This window comes from Henckelia pumila, chromosome 1 (genome assembly GCF_033568475.1).
Source record: "Henckelia pumila isolate YLH828 chromosome 1, ASM3356847v2, whole genome shotgun sequence".
In the NCBI taxonomy this organism is placed as follows: domain Eukaryota; kingdom Viridiplantae; phylum Streptophyta; class Magnoliopsida; order Lamiales; family Gesneriaceae; genus Henckelia; species Henckelia pumila.
Genome location: NC_133120.1, coordinates 391,976 through 410,061, shown reverse-complemented (window position 1 = coordinate 410,061; position 18,086 = coordinate 391,976). Strand labels below are relative to the sequence as shown.

Genomic DNA, 18,086 nt, shown 5'->3' with positions numbered 1-18,086 from the left:
TCCCACTTGAACTAGAAAAGTATGCCCAACCTATTATGCCCCAGCTCGGGTCGGCCCATTAACAGCAGCTCAGGTCATGACAAGACCTGTCAGGTAGAAAATTGGGTTGGACCTTACCTAATAATAATAATCTCATAATTGGGCCAACCCTCGTAAACCCATAATGGACGGGTTCGGATTAAAGTAATTTCAAGGGTATCACATTTTATTCAATTTAATATAATTAAACTTCATCAAAAAGCATGATTACGAGCTACAAACATCAATTTAATCATTAAAATTCTTCAAATGATCACTAGAAATTAACATTCGATTAATTTTTCTAATGTCAAACCCAAATTCTCCAACAATACACACATAGATAAAGCTTAACGTAAGCCTCTAACCGCAATTGAACTCTTTAAAAATGGTGAGCTTCAAGGTCAACAAATCACATCCACATCTTGTGCCCGTGATTAAAATAGTGAAATCATAAACCATCCGAATTCATTAGTGTCATAATGATCATATTCGTAATAATTCTCATAAGTAGTTGTTATTTTTATCTTCTGTTCAGAATCGAAGCAACAACAGATCGAGCATCTGTTGAGAGTTTTAAAATTCTATCGAATGTCATTTATTTTCCTTCCACAACAAAACAAACACCCGTACGAATGCATAATGGGGTGGAGAATAATTCCTATCTAATATTTTAGTAATTTAACTAACTACTATAAAAGTGCATGAGATTTGAAAATGGATGGATGTTCTGTATAGAAAGGAAATAAAATGGGATGTATATTAATTCATATACTTCATAGCTAATTGCATGTGCGATATATGAAACAAATGGTAAATAGATAAATTTGAAGAGAGCTAGAAGCTTAAAATAATTAAAAATTCTTCATCTCCTACTCAATCCGAACCATCGATCCCAGCCTTTTTCTTTTCTATACTCGCGTGATCCCCTAGTTCATGGCCCATGGCACGCACGCTAATTAAGCGACACGAGAAATATGATAATTACGGCATGACATGAATTTCAATTATATAAGGCCGTAAAATTAATTTCATCATTTGTAAAAAAAAAATTTGTATATATATATATATATATAATTAGTTCTTAAATTTAAGCCGATGGTTGCTCGTTTTCTATACATATTCGAATTAATTAAATGATTCCACGCAAGTTGAGAGTGTCCTTTAATTTGGATGGATGCAAATCTTTGTTGAGATCGATACACATGCTTTGACAATAGTAATATTCTTATCATTTGTAGGCCCCTTCGCATTAAAAATAAAGCACACAGACCTCGCTCTCATGATCTCTTCCACAATTTGGCCAAACTTTTCATTTGGCTACGCCTTATTACTTGTTGGAAATTTGTTTTCAATTAAATTTTTGAATGAAAGTTTAAATTTTTGAATGAAATTTATGGTTGATGAATGTGAGTGTTCTTTGGCTCTCCACATTCTTGAGTTAATTTGAGACTTTTGGCTATTCACATTCTTGAATTAATTAATTGTCTTTTGGTGTGTTCTTTTGAAGCCGATAAATATTGTGTTCATTTTTTCAATCCACACACACAAAAAGATATTCAAGATCTCATTTAAGTATTCTCTTACATTTAACCTCCGTTAAGTTTTGGTGATAAAGTGAAGATACGATTCGCGTTCGTCGGAGTAGTGAATTTGTCCTTAGTTTGTTACGGGTTCAATCGTTGTATCCTGGGAAACTGACGTCTGTATTGATCCTCGAGCATCTTGTGGAAGCGACGAATCTGTTTTTAGGAAACTATACTTAGCTATATGCCTCGTTTTGCTTTAAAGTTTCCTTACTATTTCTTGTTTGTTTTATCGTTTACTCTCGTTGTATTGTTTCTATTATATATTCACGTTTTTTTAGTTTAGCATTTAGTATATTCATGTCAATTATATATATATATATATATATATATATATATATATGCCTTTATAGTTTGCACATTCATGTATGTAACTAGAAGGTGCGTGCCATGGCCATATATAATTCGATATTATAAACTAATTCTAGGTTATTAATCCAGCTAGTGGAGATAAATTAATTGTGGTGATTAAGCACATCCAATTTAAACAGAAAAAATATCGAACTTAATATTTTTTTTCTATTTCTTGGGCAACCACTGTCGACACCGGCTGACGTGGTATTCATCTATATATAAGACGTCACAACAATCGATGCACATATATATGTATATATATATGAGCACCGACTGATGTGACGTCTTATACATATATATGTGTGTGTGTATCCTCAGCCAAAAAAGTATACAAAACAACCACTTAATACTTTCATTCATTTAACAAATAACTTATAACTGATGCATTCTGACCGGGGTATGAGATACAAAACAAGCTTTAGAGTTTTGAACCGATGGAGTACATACAAAATGATATATGATATGACCAGCTTAATTCCAAACGATCGAATATATACATATATATATATATAAATAGTACTTATGATCATCATGTTTTGGGGCCACTAGAGTCGAAATCATGGTTGCCATAATTATAGCTGCCCCCGAACTCATGACCGGAATAAATGTTATAAGCAAAATCTTGATCATCGCACTGCTGTTGTGGTGGCGTTACTGAACTGCTGGACGTTGGGTGGTGTGAGGTAGAAGAATAGTAATCATGAAATGATGACCCAACTTGACTCTTATTGTAAAGATCATCGTAAGGGAATTGAGCATCATTACTGGATAACAAATGTGCATATTGTTGAAGCCCTGGAAAAGTGTTGTGCAACAACGGATCAGAATAACTAGGTAGATGTTGATCAGATTGAATATTAGTAATTGATGATATTGAGTGAGCTGCAGGAAGAGGAGGCCGAGTAGCAGCTAATTTGGGCTGAACACGCTCGGGGAAGTTGAGTTTGGCCTTGGTTCCTTTGAACTTGAGGGCAGCATCATCGTATGCAAGAGCAGCATCCTCTGCTGTGTCAAATGTGCCTAACCATACACGGGCTGCCTTTTGTGGATCCCGTATTTCTGCAGCCCATTTGCCCCATGGCCTTTGCCTAACTCCTCTGTAATGTTTCCTCACATTTCCTTCGTCATATAATTAACACAAAATAAATCGTTTATTGAATCAATTATATCATCAACAATATATATATATATATATATGCATGCCTTGATGTGGCAACTGGCACAATTTCAACAATGGCCGGTAGGTGCAGAAAGAAAAGATCACGCATCTCCCTAGGTAGCTACATACATCGTACACACACACACACACACATTCCATTGATATTGATATTATAATAATTAATATGATCAAGTAATCAGATGTGATCGATCCGTTAATTGTACGTATCACACTTGATATATATATCATTTTGTTACGTTAAGCGTGCGTATGTCCAAAAATTGAGATCTAGCTAGAAATTAAAGAGTCATGAGCTAGTGAGATGATACTTTACGGAAAGAAACTCTATCTATATACAATGAACTTGGCTTTAATTTCTTCCGAATAATCAATCATATCCTTCAACAATTTACTTTCACTTCACACTACATATAAATGCACACACATCGACCATTTTATCTATAAATCTATCGATCTAAAAAGTAGACGTATAACTATCTGCAATTAGAATTACGATACTGAAAATTAAAGGAGCAAGAAATCATTTCCTGGATTAGCACGTGATTAAATATTAATTATTTTGAAACAAAACAAGACAAAAAAAAAAACACACACACACACACCCCGAATTAGAAGCTAACTTAAGAGTCGTCATATATATATATATATATATATATATATGTATATATATATATGTATATACCTTGATGATCTTGGTTAGTTTGAGGAGTAGCGGCAGCTGCAATAATTTTTTCAGCCGATGCTTCCGTGTATAGGAAGTGATCTCTTTCCATATGTATCTAATTAATTGCCAACCTTAATTCAACTGATCTTCCTTGTGTTAGATTGTGTTTGATGGGGAGACACAGAAAGAATTGCGGTGGTGATCGAGACACGGACTTTAATTTATTTTATACGGTGCTCTAGCTATCTCTCTATCTATAGACTATATATATACGTAGCTAGCTAGTTTTGGTGAAGGAATTTTTGTTTGAGTAGGTGGCTTTTCATTAGTTAGTTTCATATAAATATATATGTGTGTGTTCTCGGATCAACCCAATCCAACTCGTTGTAACCCTTGACTGAAATGATTTCATTTTTTATGGTCCGAGTCAAACTCAAACTGACATAATTTTACAAAATATCATTTATTCAAAATCTATATTATCAATTTTCACGATTATATTTTAAATTCTTGTCAAACACTAAAATGAATTTCAATTCCATTAATTTCAAATCTCATTTTTTATTAGTCCAAACACATTTTAAATAAAAATTGCCCATATATTTTGTAATCCATACATCATCCATTATATTTAACAAAATATCAATATCATTACCATAAGAAATTAAGTTTAAAATTGAATAAGTTTAACCAAATCTAAACTATTATTCAAAACTCATCAACCATAAATTGTTACTATATGTTTTCAATTTCAATTTCTATTTTCATCTCTTTCCTCTTCTTCATCAATAATTTCCATTTTTTTTAAAATCTTCATCAAATAGATTGTCTGATTGAACTTATAATCGTTTTGGAGCTTTTAAACGATTAAAATTAAAATTTATTTGGTAAATTTTTTTCAAAAAACTTATAAACGGTCAAAATAAGTTGTTTGATAACTTATAAGCTATTTTAAAACAAGTAAGAGTAACCTTACTTTTTTTAAAAAAAAAAGATCTTATTTTAACATTTTATCTCTACAAAATATACTTGCATATTTTCATAAATCCTCATCATATCCTACACTCATTACATATTAATTAATAATCCTAATAACATAAAATTTTTTGAATTAAAATATAAAATAGTTTTATTTTTTTAATATAGGTTCATTCTAAAACTATTTTTGTATATGTAAAACTTGTTGCATTATCTTCGTAACATTATACATTTTTTTGGTAATTTTCACAAAAAAATATCTTATAAGACCAAACATATCAACATATTTAAGTTGTCTAAAATAAGTTATCCAAACACTTTAACAACTTATTTTTAAAATAAATCTTAACAGCTTATAATTAAAATCCTAAAATAATTTTTAAGTTCTAAAAGCTTATAAACTATTTTTAAAAAGTTTACTCAAACATTCTCTTAATACATACATTATCTTCATTATCTAGGGGCCGCCTTGTGGACGGGAGGCCGGTCAACCACACAAGGCCCATCTTAAGAAAGGCCATATTATTTTTGTAAAATTATTATAATATATCCATGTAATTTTAGTTAATTACAGAAAAATGGTGAAAAAATAAAGTAATTGGGAATAAAATTTTATAACAAACACGTACAACTATAATCTCAGTAGTTCCTTATTTTACTTCGTTCAAGGTATTTCTAAATTTTCATTCTCAATTTTTTGTTGTGTGCACATCTCACACAAGTAATATTAATCTATTTTCTTTCTTTTGTATGTTAGTGAATTAGGTCTATATATTAAATTAAAATAGGAGAACTGATAATAGAGTTGTGAGCTAGAAAGAAATTCTTCCAAGACAAAATTATTAAAATATTATTTTGAGAGTCACGATGAGTCAAGATAGATGAAATGATTCAACGATCATTTGCATTAAAAAATACATATTTGAGATATTTCATACGGCCATAGAATTGATTATTCGTTTTAAAAGATAGTGAGTTTTAAATAATTATATTGATGGTTGAATAAGTATAATTTTAAAAGTTTTTTAAAACAATTTCAAATCTGCACACCATCGAAACCCAACAATCAATTGAGTAAATCGTTTGAACCCATAAATAATTATTAGATCACATAACCATATATGTATATTGATTGGACCAAAAAGCACAGAAACAAACATAAATTCGAGATCATATGTTTAAGATGATATTTTATACAAGGCGTGGCCACCAAAGACAAAACTAATTATTAATCGATCACATCCAATTGAGTTTTGTTGAATGAATGTGCCCATCCAACTAATCACCACCGCCATTCCGCTTTAATTAATTAGTTACGATCTTTAATTTCTTTTATGTGTGTGGATTTCCCTATACACAAAACAAATGAAAAGGTATTGAAAGATGTACGTTCCGATCGATCCGTTAGTTGATAAATCAAGAAACGAATCGAGTGTGTGTATATAATTTGCATGGATATATTGTCAAGTAATCAGTTAGTGACATGATTCATATTTAATTTATTCTAAAAAATAATGGATATATATGGTTGATTAAGTACGTAATCTTAACATTACTATGTATCAATCGCCATAATTCTATTTTATTTTTTTTAAAAAAAACATCTTAATCCACATGCAATTGATTATATATATTAAAAAAATGAACACTTAGGCTTTTCTCCAATATGTGTTTAATCAATCAATTATATATACTTACTAGTAGCTCATGCTTGTGTGTGTCTGTGTGTGTGAAAATGATTGGATTAATGGGGAATGGGAGATATTGTCAAACATTCCAGCTCCGATCCAATAATTGAACGAACATGCCTTGACTTTGATGGCCAATTAATTGGGGAATCATATAATATATACGCATGCATCCACTTTTCACATTCAGTGAACGTACAAAACTGTGGATCATGTCACTCTCCATCCTCTACTGCCTTTACTAAGTAGGTATTTTGTGAGACGAGCTCATGAATTTTTATTTGTGAGAGCGGTCAATCATATTCATATTTACAATCAAAAGTAATATTTTTGGCATAAAAAATATCTGTCTTACAAAATTAACGCGTGGGACCGTCTCACATGCCTAACTATACATACATATCATCATATTCTAATTTATAGAATACATTATTTAATAAATAGCACTCATGTGAGACGGTCTCATCCATGAAACGGGTCAACCCTACCCATATTTATAATAATAAATAATATTTTTGGCATAAAATGTAATATTTTTTAATGGATAACCCATATAAGAGATCCATTTCAAAAAAATAACCTTTGAGACCGTCTCATAGGATTTTTTGTCTTATTTAATTTGTTCTATATATGTATAATAAAATTAGGACTTATAATACTCATAATTAGTGGATTATTAATTACTTAAACACATGTATTACATTTAATATTGACATTTCTTCACCAAATTAATAATGGACGATGATCATCACCAAAAATTGTTAATACGAGGCACTCATATTTTTAAAATAAAGTATCACATTCACATGTACTTTTCCCATCAATAATGTGATTGTGCCATCAATTTTCAACAATTTATATTTGTATAATATTTAACAAACTGGAGGAATTTGAATTTTTAAGCACGATTGCACATGACTCCAACCCCACCCAAACCCCAGAAACTAAATAAGCGGAATAATGTATACTTATTTTTATTAAATATTTCAAATTGACAGTAATATTCTTTAATGAGATAGCTCTCTAGCTAGTTTTGAAACAAGTGTCCATCATTCACTGGTATGTGGCTCGTGTATTTTTCAAACCAAATGACATAACCACATAATAAAAAGTTCCTCCAAAGGTAACAAAGCTTACCTTATCCTGGTCCTCTCGGGCTAAAGGAATTTGGTGATATCCCTGATAGGCATCTGTAAAACAGAGCAACTCATACCCAAAAGTGGAATCCACCAATTGATCGATCCGAGGTATAGGGTAGCAATCTTTTGGGCAAGCCTTACTCAAATCCTGGAAATTTATACACATGCGCCATTTCCCGGTAGACTTGGGCACAAGCACCACGTTGGACATCCAAGTTGGGAACTGCACTTCTCTGATATGACCGGCCCGGAGAAGTTCTTGAACTTGCTCCTTTTTTTATAATGAAAATAGCTTCATTAAAAGAGAGTAAAAAATACAAGATACACTGGGCATCCCCGGGAGATATACAGGCTCAAATAGACAACATCCTCAAAGAGGCCGTAATCAATCACAGTCTATTTGAGGTACATAAAGAATACAACTAAATACTAAAATCTGGACTCTATAGAACATTTCATCTATTACTGGGCTAATGTCCTCAAACGCTGCTCTGTTACGTGCCGTCCACACCTGGTACACAGATGCTGCTAATGCCACCAATCTCTTCTTTGCTATTTTCGAAGATCCCCTGTACTGCCTCCTATATGCTTGCAAGATAGAATGTTGTGAACTCATGATCTTCTTCATGCCAAGCCACTCTCGAACTCGGTTCCATAATCCGCTGGACACCCTACAACGAAAAAATAAATGTGCATTTGATTCATCCAAATTCTTGCATAATGGACAAGTTTTGTTGTCCACGAACCCCAGTCTATCCCGGGTGAGTAGTTTCCCATGGGCTAGAAGCCATAGAATGATTCTATGCTTTGGTAGAACATAGGATTTCCACACTAGAGGTTTCCAGGGCCACTTGCCATCACTTCCAATGAAGAAGGCATATGCCTTGTTCAAGCTCATACGTGTTGCAAACCATTTCTCCATTTCATGTATAGCCCCATCTACCGACCCCATCCTATTCACGATGTCATCCCGGATATCTAATATCTTTTTGACCAAGGTCGATAGGTCCTTCTTCCACTCTCAATTCCACACATCTCCATGGTTCGAGAATTCCTCGTTGATCCATTTGATCCAAAGACTATCTTTTTTCAAGTGGATTTTTCAAAGGGTTTTTGCAAGTAATGCTTTATTCCAAATTGACAGATTTTTAATTCCCAGACCTCCATATTCTTTTGTTTTACAAGCACTCTCCCAAGCAATCGGTGTTCGTTTACATGGCCAAACAAACTTCCGACACAGCCTCTGGATCTCCTCCATGATATACTCCGCAATAGGTAGGATAGAAAGTCAAAAACATTCAACCCCTTGTAGCACCGACCGAACTAGCTCCAATTTACCCGCATAGGAGAGTGTATGAGAGGGCCAAGAAGTAATCTTCCTTCTGATAGCATCAAGTAGAATTACAAAATCCGAGGCCCTCAATCGAAAAGAATAAAGTGGGATTCCAAGATACCGGATTGGCAATACTCCTTCATTAATATCCAAGGATCCAAGAATAAACTCTTTCTCATCGGTATCCACACCCGCCAAGAAAATATTCGATTTTGCCAAGTTAATTATCACTCCCGATGTGTCTCCAAGCCGCTTAACAATTGAACATCAATGAAATGCTACGGTGATCAACCCGAGTAAATAATAACAAGTCATCTGCATAGGCCAAGTGTGTGATACAGAGTCGCATGCACCTCGGATGGTATTTGAAGATTGGGTTGCTGGCCATAAGTCGAATCATGCGGGATAGCACCTCAAGACACAACGTGAAAAGTAATGGTGATAGTGGATCTCCTTGTCTCAGACCATGTTTCCCCATGAAAAAGCCATGAAGGTGTCCCTCAATAGCTATAGAATACGAAGTAGTAGTGACACATTCCATAATCCAATCAATGAACTGTAGTGGAAAATTCAGCCCGCTCAAAGTGTCTCTCATGAACCCACAATCCACCATGTCATAAGCTTTTTGTAGGTCAATTTTCATTGTGCACTTGGCTGAAGAGTTCTTCCTTGCGTACCCTAGCTCTTAAAAGTTATTGTGCGAGATGGATATTATCAACAAGAGATCTTTCCTGAATGAAAGCTGCTTGTGCCGGATCAATAAGGGTCCCAATTACCTTTTTAAGCCTCATAGCCAATATTTTTGAAATTGCTTTGTAGAAAACCGAGCAACACGAAATTGGCCTATACTCATGGACTTCCATCGCCCCTTCTTTTTTCGGTACTAAGGCAATTGAAGCATGATTCCATTGTTTAAGGAGTTTACTATTTTTGAAGAACTCCTCAATAGCTTCAAAGACATCAATGTCAATCCAATCCCAACATTTTCTAAAGAATAAATATCCAAATCCATCTGGTCCAAGGGCTTTTTCAATATCAATGTCAAAGAATGCTTCTTTTACTTCCTCCATAGTCACCGGGGCTATAAGATCCAAATGGGAATCAATCGCAACTTTTTGGCCACACTCCAAGGACACCGTATCAGTATTCATCCTTTGACCAGCAGTTACCAGTAGATTGCTAAAGTGACTTACAAACACACTCGCAATCAAGTTAGGATCCTCCACGACCACTCCATCACAATTCCGAATGCACGTAATAGAATTATGAGCTTGATTTCTCCGGATGATATCATAGAAGAACTTGGTGAATCTATCACCTTGCCGAATATAGTCACCTCTAAGTTTCTGTGCAAGAAATAGGCTCTCTGCCTCCAAGATTTTTCCAGTTTTTTTCCTTGTATTGCTATAACCGTCCTCCATAATACCACCATTCAAAATATGATTTTGGATAGCACATATATCCTCTCTTGCTTTCCGAGCACGTGAGGAGATATGACCGAATTCAACATTATTCAACTTTTTTAGAGGAGCTTTCAATCTTCCCAACTTTTCTTTTAAAATAAATTGCTTCGTCCCACCACCAGAAAACACCCAATGCTTTTTACAACCTCCAAAAAATTGTCACTCAAAGTACACATATTAAAGAATTTAAACGGCTTAGGGCACTTCACTTTTGTATTAGCAAATGTAACAACCCCAAGAGAGTGCTCCGAGATACTTCCGGGGGATATAAACTCGGCCTTAGCTCCAAAAGTTCCCCTAAGCCAAGCCGTGTTAATCAGCAGGAACCCCAGCCAGTTCCACTGCAGACCAGGCAAAAACATCAGCATTCCGGACGAAGCAAGTTTCCAGTTCTGCACCTAGCTCAGGTTCCAAATCCCAGGCAACCTCAGTGACCTTCCCCAATTTCCCGGGTACCACCGCCACCTCTTTCTACTCTTCCTTCATTTCCTCCATACTACACACAGATCTTCCCTCTTGGCCCAACCTCCCCTCCTCCTTCCGGACTCGCTTGCTATCAGATCTCACTGTTTTGATGTAGTACTTCCTGGAGGAAGACTGGTCTCCTCTGACCTCTCCTACCCTGTCGCCCATAAGGAATTTTACCTTCTGGTGATAAGGCTACCGCCATGAGGGCACCCATTGCTGGTCTCCCCAAAATGATGTTATATGATGATGGGGCCTCCACGACAGTGAACAGAGTCATCACCGTTTTCTTCAAGTCTCTCGATCACAATGTCAAGGGCAACAACATCTCCCCTTAGGGCTGGATAGTGTGTCCCGCAAATCCGTATAGTTCCATCTTGACAGGGATCAACTCATACCCTTGCAAGTCCATCTGTTCAAAGGTCCATTGGAAAATGACGTTGACAGAACTGCCTGTGTCTACGAATACCCTCCCTACATAATAATTTGCTACCCGAGCCTGTATCTAAAGGTGTCAAAATGGGCTAGCGAGGCGGGCCAGCTCACAGCCCATCGCAACCCACCATTAGGCGGGGCGGGGCGGGGCGGGGCGGCCCACCTTTAAGACCGGTTGGGAAAACCTCAACCCAATCCACCTATTTTAAGTGGCAGGACGGGCCAACCCGACGAACTTACGTGTAAATTGACGGGTTTTGGTGGGCTGTCCCGCAACCCACCATTAGACGGGGTGGTGTGGGCCGGCCCACCTTTTAGGCGGGTTGAAAAATTGTCAACCCAATCCACCTATTTTGTATGGCGGGACGGGCCAACCCGACGGGCTTAGCCCATTTTGACACCTCTACCTGTATCATTAGAGCATCATTGTGAGGAATGGGCACCTCCTCCAAATCCTTGGGTCCAAAGGAGATAGTAGGCAGACTTTTCTGTTCTCGGGCTTCCATATTCAAGATTAGCGCAGGAAAAAATCAGAAAATTCCCAACCCGTTCACGTCCTGAATTTTTTCGTCCCGAACTTTTTCCGACCCGAGTAGTGGGGATTTTTTTCGACCCGATCAATTTTGGGATCGGGATAGGCAACTCTACCCGATGGAATTCCCGACCCGACCCGAATATATTAATAATTTTTTTAATTAAAAAAATAGAATTTTTTTATAATTTTTTGTTTTAATATTAATGTTTTATAATTATCTACCATATAATTATTTTTTATATTTATATTTATCTTTTTTAATATTAACATTGTTACAAATTTTTATTTTGTTTTTTTTAATATTATTAATAATTAAATGTTTTTATTGTAATAATCAAGTAGTTGTTTTAGTTTATTTGTATTGCATTAAGAAGATGTTTTAGTTTTAATGGTTATATACAAAGAAATTTTAATTTATTTGTAATGTACTAAGAAATTTTTTGAGTTTATTCATAAATTTATTTTTTTTAAAAAAATATTGTCATAGATTGTTTTTTTAAAAAAATGGATTATCTTCTCCTGACCCGACGAGATCCCGAACATTCAAGTCCCGACACTTTTTGGGTGCGGGATCGGAGAAAAAAATATTCCAATTCTTATCGAGACGGGAATCAGGTTAGGGAGTTACAGGACGGGTCCCGATCCGATCCCACCCTTATTCAAGATCTCCCTTCGCCCTCATGTTTTCCGAGCCTAGTTGGAGTTTTCGTCTGTAGATCCTCAAGAAATCATATTAATCACCCCCCCCCCCCAAGATGGCCTGTACCCCGAATGATTTCCAGCCCTTTGGGGGGTTGACTCTTTGGCCTTCTGGTCATTGGGATTCGTTGGGATATAGGAGGCAGATCATGAGATCCAAGGGGACCCGAGATCTTTTCTCCGTCTGCTTCATCTCTGTTGGCCCTGGCCTCTTTTGATTGGTACCGAGCCTCCAGCATTCACTCATGTCATGAGTTCCTTCTTTGTGAAAGGTGCAATATCTATTTGCCACCTTTCGAGGCACTTCCCAAGTCTCCTCCTTACAAACATTCATTGCTCTCTCTCGGGCCACCTTTTGAGGGGCATACGAGGATAGCCTCCCCAAATGATCACCCCAGCTACCCGAATGTCCTCCTTTCACTCCTCGGTCGTTACCTCCTTCTCTTTGAGCCATCCCTCTTTTTGGCTTCTTGGCTTCTTCCATGTTAATATACTTTTCAGCCCGAGACAACAGCTCCTCAACATCGTCGTCAGAGACGATGTTATCATCCTTAGCCATGAGACAGATGTTGGCTTCCTCATCGTCGTTGTCGTCACTGTCGCTCCACGTTGCTATGAGTGCCTTCTTTTTCTCTTTGTCAACTTTCTTCTTAAGATGACATTCATTTGCATAATGCTCTTGTTGTTAACAGTTGTAGTATGTCACTTCCTTCTTCGGTTTCTTCTCCTTTTTGAATTTATTTTCTCGTATAAATTTTTTGAATTTCCTTGCGATGAGCACCATATCATCATCATCTTCTTCTTCAACTTGTCTTGATAAGGCTATACCCTTTGCTTTGAACTTTTCATCTTCCTTCTTTATCTCTTTTCTTGTGAATAACTCTAGTTCATGGGTCTTTAAGGTCCCATGAAGTTGATCAAGAACACATGAGGCAATGTCACCTTTGTTGGATTCAATGATCGTCGTTCTCTTTGCATCTCACTCTTTGGGTAGTGCTCGAAGTCCTCATTGATGATTTGAGTGAGCACTTCGTCTTGGCCTTTGTAGTAACCCAAATTCCATTTTAAGATAATACCAAGTTAAACATGATTAAGGGTTAGTAATTAACCAATTTCAGGGCATAATCGGACTTCAAAATCAAGAATTGGGCTTCCAATGTTTGGACCAGTTCGGACGGTCCGAAGAGGACTTCGGACGATCCAAACTCAGCAACCCAGGGCTTCAAAGAAGGCTTGTTGACTTCGGAGTTAAGGCACGTTCGGACGATCCGAACCAGGATAGGACGATCCAAACTCCCTTATGCCAAGCAGACAGGATTACTCAGCCATGGATTTTGACAAGTTTCAAGCATAGGACACTTCGAACGATCCGAAGTAGCGATCGGATGGTTCGAACTCGACGTGTCTTGCATGCAGGCGTTGAGCTGGATCAGACGATCCGAACCCAAGTTCGGAGGATCCAAAATTGACCAAATATTTGCCTATAAATAGGGCTCATTCGGATTCATTTTGAATTACAAATTCCGAGTTTCCTTCTTTAGTTATATAGTGTGAGATATACACTTGAGGGCCCTATCGGTTATTATAGAAGTTCTGGAATAACCAATGCGTGGTTATAGTCATCCGAGACTAGCGACTCCAAAGGGCTTACTACGGATGAAGGTATGGTCCGGGAATCTATTTAAGTTTTGGGAGTACTTATTAGCTTATTTAAGGCTTATAGAACTTGTGTAGTGATACGGTGAACTTTTGAATATAGGCTTGGGACCTAGGATCCTACTAGACTTGAACTAGCCTAGAGGTACGTACACATTGACTGAGATTGCCAGCGACTATACATGTTTATGTGTTGCATTTATTTGGCATTATTATATGGCATGATATATGATTTACCGCTTTCCATATTCATATGTCATGTGCATATACACGTTGAGCCTATACTTTGTTATACCTGATTATAGAGCCGCTCAGCTCTATACTTGTTAGTCTATCACCGAGAGTACTTCGACGACGGTGACATGTATGTCTGACTACTTTGGTGTACTAAAAGAGTGTGGTTGTACCCAGATGTTGATCCGTGAGGTTACAGTACTCATGTGGCGCCTGTACTGAGCATGATTTATCAGATGACCCTTTACCAGTCATCACGGTTGCATGCATCGTATACATATGTTTACTCATGTTTATGTACTGGGCGTTAGCGCTTACGTCCTAGTTGTTATCTTGGACACCCCATTCCATGGGGCAGGTCACAAGATGGATGGAGCCGGTAGTTTGAGGCAGGACTAAGGAGCAGGAGCCTACGGGGGATATTTTATACAGCATGATTTTATATAGTTGTATAATGTTTACTTTCTAGTTATTTTGATATGGTTGTATCACTACAGTATTAAGCCTTTAAATCTTGTACTAAGCTGATATGTAAATTATGGGTTATGTTTTCGCACGTTTTTCTCTGTTTAGTATTTATGCTTTAATTAAGTTTAATGCATGTCATAGTTTCCAGTTAGTAGGTGATTCATTTCTGGGTCACTACAGCCTTGATGACTCCAAGTTAGCCGATACAACACCAACACGATCACCGCGTCTCTTGGACTTGAGGGCTCCAAGGATAGCCTTACAACAACTCGAAAAACTTGGCCTTAAGGGCTCCAAGGATAGCCTCACAACAACTCAATAACTCGACTTCACACTCGAGTATACACAACTATGATTTTCAAGTACTTATACAACTCGATACACAAATATATTTTTAGGGACTTGAAATAGGCTTAGAATGCTTGAAGAATCACTCAAATGATTCTTGAATGGATGAGAGAATCGGAATGAGAGTTGTGTCTCCAAGTGGCCTCGAAAATGCTCTATTTATAGTGCTGAAACGAGTGAGATCGTACTGTCCGATCTGGGCTTTGGAGCCTCCGAACTATACTGATTCAAATTTATGCGGCTGTGGCACTGTTCGGATCATCCGATCGGCTGCATTAAATTCATTGTCGAGCAAAAGTCTCCGGACAAATTCGGTCATCGCCGTAAAGAGATCGGATCGTCCGAACATAAGCTTCATGCCCTTTGAACTTGGTTTCGATGATTAAAATATTGATTATATAGTTCGGACCATCCGATCTCCTATCAGATCGTCCGAACTATGGACTTCGCAGCATCTGAACTTGCATCCGAACAATTTAAAATTTATGGAAATACTTCGGACCGTCCGAACGCGTCTTCGGACCCTCCGAACTCTACAATTCGAACACTTAGAATATTTTATTCAATTTTTGGCTATCGGTACTTGTTTACAATATTTTTATTTAACGAGAAATATTAATATCTGCAAATTTTTCACTTTAAAATATTAGTAACAATTAACCTAATTTTGTAATCATCAAAACATAATATTTTAGAATTGTTAATGCATTAAAAACATTAATCTCACAACCAAGATTTGTATGTGTTTAAGGCATAACATGTGACGTAGGAGATTAGGAGATTAAGTTTCGAACATCCATAAACAAATTCGTGCATCAAATTATATGTAGTTTTCAAAGTTAGTTGGTTTTTTTTGTAATTATGATAAATCTCAGGGGAGTTATATGTAATTAACCCTTAAAAGAATTGAAGTAAAGGGTAAAATTGACTTTATTACCATAACCATTTTCAATAGTGATCATTTAACAAATTAATATTTTATCAATATTCCGTGATAGTCCGCGTACCAAAATAAATTTTACTCATTCTATAAATATCATGTATTTGTTATAGTTTTACACACACACACACATTCACCTACACATTTGCAAACTTTTTCCCCTGTTCTTTTCATATTATTAATTGCTCTTTTACATTCAAAACCTGATAACTAACTTAAGCATATGAGTAACGTCAGAAACATCTCAGTGCCCCAGAAAACTATTTTCTTATGTGTAGACCCCATTCGACCGACTCGACCCTACTCGACCCAAAGATGGAAGGAATCATAGACTTGCTCACCAGGCCGAACTCGAGGTAAAATTTTGGTTAAATCAGTATACATATTGCATCACTATTGACGTGAGTATATGACTTTCATGATTTGAAAACCGTAGGTTATATGACTTTCATGTCGTAGGTGTAGTATTGATCGAGGTTGATCATGTTGATTGATATCTCGATATAATATCCCGGGCTATCATCAAACCCGAGATGATGAAAATAACCCGGGAAGTTGTTCGTAGGAAGGAGAGAAGGGTCTGGCCAGGAAATGCTCGGGAAGGTTTGAGTCACCCGGGAAGATGTTAGACAGTGGCCTGAGTAATGGGACAATAATATTTACTTATCTCTTATGGCTATAAAGAGGACACGTCGAGCTCTTGTGGGATAATATCATCCACGAATTTCATGTCAGAAGCTATATCTCCAGGTACCGTTTGGTTTATATGATAAGATAAATAATACAGAGATAACTAATATAATGTGATAAAAAATAAATAAGAAATGATAATTAGTATAGTGATTGATTTGATTGATAGATTATGTTGTAAAAAAGTAAAAATTTATGGTAAAAAGTAAAAATTCCAAAACTCAAAAAATATCAAACTCTACACTTTATAATATTTTTCTCTCAACTTAATTGTATTTTTCATCACAAATGAAGACTTATTTATAGATCCACATTTGAGATTAGTCCAAAAATAAATATATCATCATCTACATTATCACACACTAATTTTCCACATTTTACAACTCAATATTCAACATTCAACATTCAATATTCAATATTCAATATTCAACATAATAATAATAATAATAATAATATATTTTTCAACACTCCCCCTTGTGATGATGATCGTGATATGATGACTGTCTTCATTACGTGTTTTATACTGCCTCGTTAAAAACCTTACTAGGAAAAACCAAGTGGGATAAAAACCATAGTAAGAAAAAAAGAGTGCAGCCACGTAAACTCCCCCTCATGTTAACATGAGTGATTCTTCACATATTCCGTAGATTGCGCATCCCAATGTTGTATATATGCTTTCTGAATATCGTCGTGGGAAGTGCCTTTGTGAAGTGATCTGATGAGTTCTCACTTGATTGAATGTAACAGATATCAATATCTTTATTCTTCTCAAGCTCTTGAGTGTAGGCAAAGAATTTTGGGGCGATATGTTTGGTTCTGTCACTTTTGATGTATCCTTCTTTCATTTGAGCAATACATGCAGCATTATCTTCATATAGTGTCACAGGCTTCTTGTCTACTGTAAATCCACACGATATTTGAATATGTTTGGTCATTGACTTTAACCATACACATTCACGACTTGCTTCATGTAATGCAATAATCTCGGCGTGATTTGATAAAGTTGTTACGAGTGTTTGTTTCTGTGAACGCCAAGAAATTGCGGTGCCTCCACGAGTAAATACATATCCGGTTTGGGAACATGCCTTATGTGGATCAGATAAATATCCAACATTAGCATAACCAATGATACTTTGATTGGTGTGTTTTGAGTACAAAAGTCCCAAATCTGTTGTTCCTCGTAGATAACGGAATATATATTTAATTCCGTTCC

The 18,086-nt window shown here is 36.2% G+C and overlaps 1 protein-coding gene across 1 annotated transcript; it reads right to left on the bottom strand.

Annotated features, from left to right (window-relative positions):
- Window positions 1-2,285: 2,285 nt before the first annotated feature.
- On the bottom strand, window positions 2,286-4,136 carry LOC140875108 (ethylene-responsive transcription factor ERF113). Its single transcript, XM_073278653.1, has 2 exons — window positions 3,821-4,136; window positions 2,286-3,077 (listed from the first exon to the last, which is right to left on the bottom strand). The coding sequence occupies exons 1-2, from the start codon at window positions 3,909-3,911 to the stop codon at window positions 2,488-2,490; spliced, it is 681 nt and encodes a 226-aa protein (XP_073134754.1). The 5' UTR covers window positions 3,912-4,136; the 3' UTR covers window positions 2,286-2,487.
- Window positions 4,137-18,086: the final 13,950 nt, after the last annotated feature.

Excerpts from the sequence above, each read along its gene's own strand:
- LOC140875108 (XM_073278653.1), bottom strand. The coding sequence starts at position 3,911 with ATGGAAAGAGATCACTTCCTATACACGGAAGCATCGGCTGAAAAAATT. Across the intron at positions 3,078-3,820 it reads AACTAACCAAGATCATCAAG|GAAATGTGAGGAAACATTAC; the intron begins GTATATACATAT and ends TATATGACGAAG.